The sequence below is a fragment of the Panicum hallii genome, chromosome 5 (genome assembly GCF_002211085.1).
Source record: "Panicum hallii strain FIL2 chromosome 5, PHallii_v3.1, whole genome shotgun sequence".
Classification (NCBI taxonomy): Eukaryota; Viridiplantae; Streptophyta; class Magnoliopsida; order Poales; family Poaceae; genus Panicum; species Panicum hallii.
The window spans coordinates 16114865-16125174 of record NC_038046.1 but is presented as its reverse complement, the minus strand read 5'-3'; the positions used below and the strand labels follow the sequence as shown (position 1 = coordinate 16125174).

The following is a 10310-nucleotide window of genomic DNA, read 5'->3' as shown; positions in this document are numbered from 1 at the left end:
ATATTCATTAGTAGTCATGTAATTCTAAATTTTAGGTTATGAAGCAGTTGTTTCGTGAGATAACAATTTTTTTCTCACCTATTTATTATCTGTGGCTTGTACAGCGGGGTCATCGCGGACATCGAACCCGTGGCGGCGTAGTTCCACGAGCTCCGGCGCCGGCGCGCCGAGGGGCTCGGGCATGGGCCTGGCCCGGCTGCGCCGGTGCTCAAGGAGTCGAGGTAGAACGGGCCTTCGGCAGGCTCTTGGCCATGGTGCGGCGATGCGGGGCAGCGTCGTGGAGACGGGCCGCATCAGAATCAATGCAACGAGCTCATCTTATCAATGTGTAATAGCAAGTAACCACCCCTTAATGAGTTACCAAGGAGCAACAACTCTTGCTAATCTTAGCCATCTATGGTGAGATATTTTCCAGTCTAGCCTAATTATTCTGTCGCTGTAGGTGACGCAAAGATAGTACTGCAAATGGTTCACAAGAAAACGCAATAGCATACATCAACAACATCGACAGTAGTGGTAGATATATACATGGGCACCAGCCGTATTGCAACACAAGTCAGAGGTAGCAGTATTCAGGGATCAAGGCATTCCCAGTGTGGGAATTTTTCGTTCTGGTTACTGAACCCCAATCATCAGCCGGTTGTATAAATGTTGTGGTCATAGGTAAGAAAGTGTGGTGCCGATGCGTCTAGCTTCCGCACGCAAGGCACTCTTCACGGTTGTTCAGAGAACAGACCATTTGTGCCATCTTGGCTTCCACATCATCCTCTGCAGGTTTGCCAGTAGCCACCTGCGTACGTAAATGGTTTTTGCGGTCAGTTGTGATTCAGTAAGTTTTTGGGAGAAGATTGTGAAAGAATGTAAGGGGCAGAGATGTACCCCGTTCTCCTTCAGAAGTGTGGTATCTACTGTAAACTTGATGGCGTCGGCAGCTGCTCGTGTGCGTAGATAGTACATCCCAGTTTTCAGGCCCTTACATCGAACAAGGTTAAATAAACCATCATTCTAGACTAAGTACGAAATGCTTGAAGATAAATACTTGCTTTGATGATTCAGGGCTAAATACCTTGGACCAAGCATGGAAGTGCAGTGATGTTAGCTTCCCAAAGTTGGGTTGCTCCATATGGACATTGAGGTTCTGGCTCTGATCAATGTAGCATCCACGGTCAACTGCCATATCAACCAAAGTTTTCTGCTTCATCTCCCAAACAGTCCTGGTCCAATAATTGCATAGAAACTTTTAGATGCTTGAACCAGTAATTGCATATGGTAAACAATAAGCATACAAGGTTGAACTACAAACTTGTAGATTGCTTTAAGATCATCTGGGATTTCTGCCATCTTCTGGACAGAACCATCTTCATATATTATCTGATTTTTCAGAGTAGGAGTCCAAATGCCCATTTCAGTCAGATCATGAAGAAGATGCTTGTTAACCACAACAAACTCCCCACTAGAAGAAAAAAGGAGAAACATCAATACATGGACATATAGATCAGAATGTAAGAACTCCAAGGAGCATATTTCCAGACCTTAGAACCCGTCGACTGTATATGTTGGATGTGTAGGGTTCAAAGCACTCGTTGTTGCCAAGGATCTGACTAGTGGAAGCAGTGGGCATTGGAGCAACAAGAAGAGTGTTTCTGACTCCAACTTTAGAAATAGTCTCCCTCAGAGATGGCCAGTTCCATCTGTTAGATGGGACAACATTCCACATATCAGGTTGGAGAATGCCCTACAAAGGGAGTGGCATAGACAACATTTGATTAATTTAAGGTCAACGAATAGAAATTTGAGGATAAAATTAAACATAAAGCACTGCAGCATCAATAATTAAAAAGAGAGAAAATTTGAAAAAGAAAACCTTGCTGACAGGGCTGCCTTCATATGTTTCATAAGGACCTTCTTTAGCGGCAAGTTCAGCAGAAACTTTCAGAGAATGATAGTAAATTGTTTCGAAAATATCCTTATTCAACTGCTGAGCCTGAAAAAGACACTACTTGTTACATACCAGCTATGTACAGAAGGCAATAAATTGCAAATGCAGAGCTGGGGAAAAAGTACCTCAGGTGAATCGAATGGCATGCCAAGTAATACGAAAGTATCTGCCAAGCCTTGAACACCTATGCCAATTGGCCTGTGACGCATATTTGATCTTTTTGCAGTCTCAACAGGATAATAATTAATATCAATAATTTTGTTGAGATTGTAAGTGACGGTTGAAGTAACCTGGCAAAATCAACAATGTATCAGAACATTCATTAACATAGGCAAGAATCAAGGATCCAAGACAAATAGGATTCGAACAAACCTCAGCTAGCTTCTCAAAGTCAAAATATCTATTTTTTGAATCACTGCTGCCCACAAGCTTAGATGGATGGGACTCTAAAGGAACACCCTATGAAAGAAGGTTATCATACAGCACATCAGAATACAACCTTCATGATTGAACAGCTGAAGCACTGACAAGAAATACCTTTTCCCTTACGAAGCGTGGCAAAGCAATAGATGCTAGGTTGCAGACAGCAGTTTCAGTAGGGCTTGTGAACTCAATTATTTCAGTGCACAAATTTGACGATTTTATTGTGCCAAGATTCTGCTGGTTACTCTTCCTATTGCACGTATCCTGCAGACAGTTAAGAATCATTACGGAGAATCCTTGTTGCCCAACAATTGAACCTGGCAAAAATTGCCAAAAAGAATCACAATCCAGAAGCAGGTACATCTATTTGTATTGGTGGTGCCAAAAGTACCTTGTAAAGCATATATGGTGTACCAGTTTCTATCTGTGGCTTCAAAATGTCAAACCAGAGGGTCTGTGCTGGAACAACTTTCTTCGCCTTGCCCTGAAACCAGAAATCAAGGTTACTAAAAAAGGTTCCCATTTCACTATATTAATATACTATGAATACAAATACAGTTTTCAGCTTACTTCTCTCTCATATTTCTTGTACAAATTCTCAAACTCATCACCCCAGCAATCAGCCAATCCTGGAGCTTCATTAGGGCAAAACAGTGACCATTCTCCATTATTCTGGACTCTTTGCATGAATAGATCAGGAACCCATAAAGCATAGAAAAGATCCCTTGCACGATGTTCCTCCTGTTAAATTATCATTCAGAATAGCAAGTCTTAGAACTTTGCAGGTCCATTCAGAATTTAGAAGGAATGGGTTAAAGAATGCTAGAGGCTTCAATAACAGAAAAAAACATGTGCACATATTCCTTGACCATTGTTAGGAAACTAAAATATTGGGGATCTACATCATGCCGAAATAGACTAGCGTGCTATATCTACAACACACTAGCTTAAACCAAAAAATTAAGATTTGAAGAACCATCTTTAAGGGCTCCAAGCACAGGAAAAGAACCAATTTTATGTGAACGAATCAATATAGCAGTAAGAATATATAATGTCTACTGAGTGCTGCAGTTACTGCAGAAGACTGATGGCTTACTGTTTTCATATGCAAAAGTAATACACCCCAACAGTAGAGATTTTACCTTTCCATGGTTCTTTCTCAGATCAAGGAACTCAAAAATGTCAGCATGCCAAGGCTCCAAGTACACAGCAAATGCACCTAAGTTTAGAAGCTCATAAGAATTTCTGAAGACAATGGAACTAGAATTGAAAATAATGACAGAACATACCCTTTCTTTTGCCGCCACCTTGATCAACATAACGAGCGGTATCATTGAAGACACGTAACATAGGAACAATTCCATTGGATGTTCCATTTGTTCCTCGAATGTAACTCCCAGTAGCACGAATATTGTGAATTGAGACACCAATTCATCCAGCTTATTTACTTATGACAGCACATTCCTTCAGGGTATCATAGATTCCCTCAATGCTGTCATCTTTCATACAGATGAGGAAACAGCTGCTTAACTGCATCATAGATAAGATAATACAACAGTAAATAAGCAATCTCGCAATCCACATTCAAATCCTCTGGCAGGAAACAGGGAAAGTACTTGGGGCCTCGGTGTGCCGGCATTGAAAAGCGTTGGCGAAGCATGTGTAAACCAGCGCTGAGACATAAGATGGTAAGTCTTGATGGCAGACTCAATGTCTTCCTTGTGTATCCCCACTGAAACCCTCATTAGCATGTGCTGTGGCCTTTCAACAACCTTCCCGCCAAGCTTCAAGAGGTATGACCTCTCCAGAGTCTTGAAACCAAAGTAGTCATAGTCGAAGTCCCTATCATAAATTATCTCGCTGTCCAAGCGAGAAGCATTCTGAAATATGACAGCATTTGGAGCCACGTGAGGGACGACTTACATCAAGGCAAGTGCATAGCACAACGGTTTACTGTACTGTATCTGATAAAAAACCCTTATAAAAAATCAATAGAACAGTACATTTAACGGCCAGAAATAGACCAACAGTATCTACACAGGTGCCCTGTCAGAAATGTGTCAGGGACAATCAGAATCGCACCTTCATGATGATTTCATAAACATCTTCAGCGACCAGAGGGGCCATCAGTCCAGATCTCTCGTTGAAGTGCATGTACATGTCCTTAATCCTGCATCCACGGCAGCCACAAGTCAATTAACATCCCAACCCACGAATCCAGCCTCACTTCTGTTGCTATCAATGGATGAAATTAAGGCCAAAATCAGCCGCCACTTACGTCTCCGAGAAGGACTTTTTAGTGTTCTTGTGCAGGTTCGACACAGCAATCCTCGCCGCCAGCTTCACGAACCACGGCAGAGAAAGGAGGGCAACCAGCCCCGCGTCAGGGACAGCGAAGACAGAGAGCCAAGACGAGGATTTGGCGGCGGTTTCCTCACCGAGGCGTAATCCGGGTGGGACGCGGTCATGGCCGACGCGGTCTCGGCGGCGAGCTCGTCGAGCTGGCTGGTGGTAACGCCCTTGTAGACCCCCGCGCCGACCTTCTGCGCGATGAGCACCGGGTCGCAGTGCTCCTGGCTGAGGCCGTAGCTGAGCTTCTTGAGGCGCGCCGTGATCTTGTCGAAGTGCACCGCCTCCTGCCGCCCATCCCGCTTCACCACGTACATGTTGCCTTCGGCCCGCCCGCCGGCGAGGACTTCCGTCGAACAGCTGATGCTCGCGCCCGCGCCAAGCTCTGATTTGAGGGGACAGGTGAGAGGCAGGCGATGGATGAGGAGGAGAGCGTAGGGCTTGGGCGGAGATTTGAATGCCTTCCCGGCACGGATGAGGCAAGGAGTAATTGAGAAGTGGAGGATTTGTTTTTTTTGGTGCGAGATGGGGAAGAAAATGCTTTGCTTTACTTTGGCGCGCGGGCGCGGAGGCGTTTTCCCGCGCTGTTCTGGCATCGTGGGCCGCGGTTCCTCGAGCGAGAGCTCGACACGCCGACACGCGGGCCAGGCGATTCGTGCCGGCCCGTGGGCCCAAGTGTCAGCGGAGGCACCAGGTTCGGACGCAGTGCTGCGACCTGCGATGGGGACGAGGCTCAGCTCGCAAGCGAGGCCCAGTTGCCTTTTGATTATAACATTCACCACAGCAGGACAAACTCAAGCTGAGCAAAATCTTTTAACCGAAAATGGTAGCACATGCCACATGGTAGCACGCAGACATCCTATCGAAAATTAAAATGAAACATATCCTGTGACACTGACACAGACACCTCGCTCAGATATACACGCGGGACACGAGGCGTCGGTAGATACCGAACCAACAGTACAGTAGTTGACGCCGAATGACACTAGTTTCTTAGACTTCTCTCAAGCAAATCCCACACACATGCAACAAGTTCATAGCAGGTTGCGAGCTCACTTCCCAGCTAGCGAGGGAAACTGCGATTGATCTTGAATTGCCGGTGCGGAAGCAGCTGGCTCGCGAGGGCTGTAACCACCACGGAATCCACCATGGCCTCTGCCACGACCACGGCCGCGCCCACCAGGGGTGTAGTACCTTTCCCCCTCTGCTGGCTTCAGGAACTCATTGATGCTGACAGACTGCATGAGAAGAAAACAAATGTCAGGGCCTGTTTGGTTGCCCACCGTCAGTTGCCACGCCGAGGCTGTGGCGCCGCCTAAGCTGCGGCGTCCAAATTCGGCGCCACACTTGCGGCGTGAAATGAACTACAAACAGTAGTGGCAGCCACTGATTCGTCACCAACCAAACACCCCTGTGTTTTTGTGGCGCTGCCATAACTTTGGCTTGGCAAATGAAGGCGGGGAACCAAACACCCCCTAAGTGACTGGAAACTGGGGCAAAAGAAGAATTCTGCATGTTACCCGTACCTTCTTGGCACGCTCATCCCTTTCAGCACTTTCTTTCTTTTTGTCCTTGTCTGAACCCTGCATCCATTTAGTGAAAAATGAACAATACCGTAGATTATGTGCTGAGAGAAGGAAAATGAGAAATTGTTCTTACAAGCTTGATGAAGATTCCATCAGTGCCCTTTTTCACTGAAAGTGGTTGCATGGACTGCAACTCCTTGTCCACCTCAACCTTTCTCTCTTCAGTCTTCAGTCCGAGTAAAGCTTTCCTCTTCTCCTCCAGTACTTTCTCATATTCTTCTAATGTCATCTCCTGTGAAAGCAAGCAGGTTTAAATAAGAATTAATTAAATAACAATAAAAATTGGACACAACCACGAGCTCATAGTAAAACAGTTTCTTATTTTTATAGCATCATAATGGCAATAGAATACTGCATTGGGACATCTAGAACTGAAGCATGCTAGCACAATTAACTACCATAAGTTCATAACACAACCTGCAAGGCTCGTACTTGGGTCATGCACGAAGGAAATATTAAAGAAAAAAGTCACATACTCAGTTCAAACTAAAAGAACAAATAGACAAACAAAGGAACATAAGATAAAATAAATAACTACCAAACTCGATCAATTAACATAAACTCCAAGGCACAGGCTCTCAAAAAATGAGAGAACAGTAAACCTCTAGGGTATGAGTTATGTGCAGGCCTGTGAATGTACAGCAGCTTCCTGAATTCATGCATGCAAAGGTAATGCATGAAAACCTTGATACTGCCACCTAATCTATCTATAGGCTGGATGAAATTGAGAACTTGCAGAGCCAACACAATTTTGTTTGATGTGCAAGACTCACAGGATCAATCAGCCCACAATTAATAACAGGTGATTTTGAAAAACATGAGCATGCTAGATAACTTCTAAATATTATGTCAATATCACAGATGCGTCTGTACAAAGACTACAATTTTTCCATTGTCAGTTCATGCTGTTATACAGAAATGTAAAAGTTCCACAAAATTTGTGGTGGTGCATAACACATGGCATCTTGTGAACTCAGAAGAGACCAGGCAGATTATAATGATATCAAAAGGGAGGAGCAATATGGAATCTATTAATTTCACTGGCTAGTCCTTAAACTATTGTTATTTAGTGGTCAAATTAAGCATAAACGAAATATTTGTAGTTTGCATTTGTATATAAGCTCTATTGTCATTTCCCAAGTTCCCATTAATAAGATTGCAAGAATCATCACGGGAATGGAACAAAACACAAGGATTTGTATATAAGCTCTGTGACTTCCCCATCCTAAAAAGCTTCGGGGAGCTAGTTTTCTGCTACTTCCCAATGTTAAAACAAAAGGCTACTGCAAATAGGTTAAATACTTGAATGTAAATACTGCTCACTAAATTACAGAAATAATCTCAGTTGCTTGCCAATATATCCAAGAATGGTATGATTCAGTAGACTGCTAGGAAGCACCAAATGCTTTACTTTTTAAACAAACATGGCAGCAGCAAGGTGAGCAAGAAACAAAAGAAATTTAGGCATACTACCCATTAGGCCATTACATGCATGAAGTGCATCCCAAAAGTATTTTAGTATGTTTGTAGCACTTCAATCATGTTTTAAGTATGTGATTCTAAGACTTAAGCTAGAAAACAGGACAAAACTTCAAGATTAAAATAAGAAACTTATTTCTTCACACCATAGCAGATCAGTGTCATTTCTGGAGGGAGAAATGGCATTCCTTCAAGTCCACGACAGTACAGTATATATGTAAGTTCTATATTTGATTAGATAAGAGAACAACTTATACCTTATCTTCAGGCTCCTCCTCTTCAGTTGGTTCGCCTTCCTTGCCCTTCTCAACCTCAGACTGTGGCACCTCCTCCAGCTTGCTCTCATCCTTAGCAGCAGCAGGAGTTCCCTCAGTATTAACAGCTTCTAGTGTTTCTCTGATGATTTGAACATAAAAGAGTTGTGCGTTAATTTAATCTGTCATATCAAATATAGCTCCAAAATAACAAATGCAACATTATGAAAGAATCTGGTTCAACAAAAACTCACTGTGCAAGGGCTTCATCAGTCACAGTACCCCAGTTGCCACGGCCAGCTCCCTCACGCTTCATTGCATATCCCCTCCCTGTGCCACTGTGGCGCTCATAGGCCCGGCGAGGGGGACGACCAGACTCATCACCAGCCTCCACATCATTGTAGCCACCACGGCGGCCACCACCACGGTAAGGCTGACGTGGTCCACGGCCCCTTTCTGCAGTCTTTCCTTCACCATCCTCTCTCTGCGGATAGCCATTTTCCCCAAAGCCGCCTCTGCCATAACCTCCCTCAACACCATTGGCATCGTCCTCACCAAATTCACGCCTTGGGCCCGTCCTGCCTCCACGGAAGCCACCTCTACCACGTCCTGGACCACCTCGTCCTGCCTCATCGCGAGCTGGAGCACCATAGTTCCTGGACTCCTTAACTGCAAAGCAATGACACACCAATGTACTCCAATGTTAACAACCTGCTTCTGGGGAAAAGTACTGACTAAATGATAAATCAAATTGCAGAATCTATTAAAACTTAAAACTTACACTAAAATGTTGCGTAAACAGGTAAATACAAAAAAAACACGCTAAATAGCCACAGACATGTACCAAGCAGAATGCCCCGCCCTCCGCTGTACCAGATTAACATGTATCTACAGCAATCCCGTACAGCCGTGGTGCATTTCAGCCCAAAGTCCCCACATTCACGCATCAGATTCAAAACACAAACGCTGAATCCCCGACTTCCGATCCGAATAGAAGGAAACCGTATGAACTCACCAGCCTGCGCGGGCGGCGGCGGCTTGGTGGGCAGCTTCGCCGGGGCGGCGGGCGCCGGCTTGGGCGACGCGGCCGACTTCTTCTGGGCGGCGGCGATGAGGTGCGAGGGGTCGTCGTTGTCGACGTCGACGAGGAGATCGAACTGATTCTTCGTGCCCATGGCGCCCCTCTCCCGGCCTCAACTCTCCCCAAACAGATCACCGGAAACACCAATCAAACCCTTCAATCAGCAACCTAGAATAACGCCACAGGCGAAGAGACCGCCATGGATGGGCGAATCGAATCGAATCGAATCATATCGAACCGAAAGGACAGGTAGTCTAGGGTTTAGAGGCGGATGTGGAAAAAAGAAGAGGAGGAAAGGAGGAGGTCGTAAAGCCCTAGCCGCCACTTGGACTCGCCGCTCCCCAGGTATAACTCTCCCCCGAGAGGACGCTTCGATTTGGTGAGTTACCGATTTGGGTACCTCGTTTCCGGGTAATGACGTTATTGCCATTGCGTTTGGTAGAGGAGCTGTTGGAGCTGCGGGGAGAGTGATTGAGGGGTTGTTTTGTCATTTTATTCCTGTGATGATGTGGCCTGACTTCGCCTCTCGCTCGAGGTGTATTCTTGGGCCTTCGTCTATTTGATGGGCCTCAGTAGTTTGCACGCCTAAAAGCGCACAGCCTATAAGAACATCAAGCATGTGGCTGATCTTCCTAAACAAAATAAGAACATCAAGATATGCCCTCGGTCCCAAAAAAAACTTTCTGAGGAGTTAAATAATTTTAAATTTAGTCAAATTTATAAAAAAAATAACTAACATTTATACTATAAATAGATTTAGTATAAAAATATATTACATACTTAATCTAATAATACTTATTTTTTAATATAAATGTTAATAATATTTTCTATAAATGTGGTTAAATTTAAAATTATTTGACTCCTCGAGAAGCGAGAATTGCATTCTTTTGGGGACGGAGGACGGAGGACTATTTCACTAGGGTGGATTACATGCGGCACTGACATCAACTACATCAGTCTCCAAAAATCACTCCTAATAATCCAACAAAAAATTGGCTTTATTGATGTTTGAACTGCTCTGGCAGAACCTCAATACGGTCCCCTTTCCCAATTTTTTTAGGAGCCTCCAAAAAGCAGCTCCTCTTAAAATAAAGAGAGACACCATATCTCCCGATCCCTTCCTATCGTTTTGGGGATCTGGTCCACTTGCCATTGAAGGTGGGATTATTAGGAGAATGGTACATCTCTCCTGACAATTA

General features: G+C 44.5%; 1 protein-coding gene and 1 pseudogene across 1 annotated transcript; both read right to left on the bottom strand.

The window, feature by feature from the left end:
* Nucleotides 1-464: 464 nt before the first annotated feature.
* LOC112894326 lies at nt 465-5085 on the bottom strand (annotated as a pseudogene).
* Nucleotides 5086-5511: 426 nt separating this feature from the next.
* Nucleotides 5512-9441, bottom strand: LOC112895331 (RGG repeats nuclear RNA binding protein A-like). Its single transcript, XM_025963279.1, has 6 exons — nt 9046-9441; nt 8285-8699; nt 8034-8172; nt 6371-6529; nt 6238-6294; nt 5512-5949 (listed from the first exon to the last, which is right to left on the bottom strand). The coding sequence occupies exons 1-6, from the start codon at nt 9203-9205 to the stop codon at nt 5764-5766; spliced, it is 1116 nt and encodes a 371-aa protein (XP_025819064.1). The 5' UTR covers nt 9206-9441; the 3' UTR covers nt 5512-5763.
* Nucleotides 9442-10310: the final 869 nt, after the last annotated feature.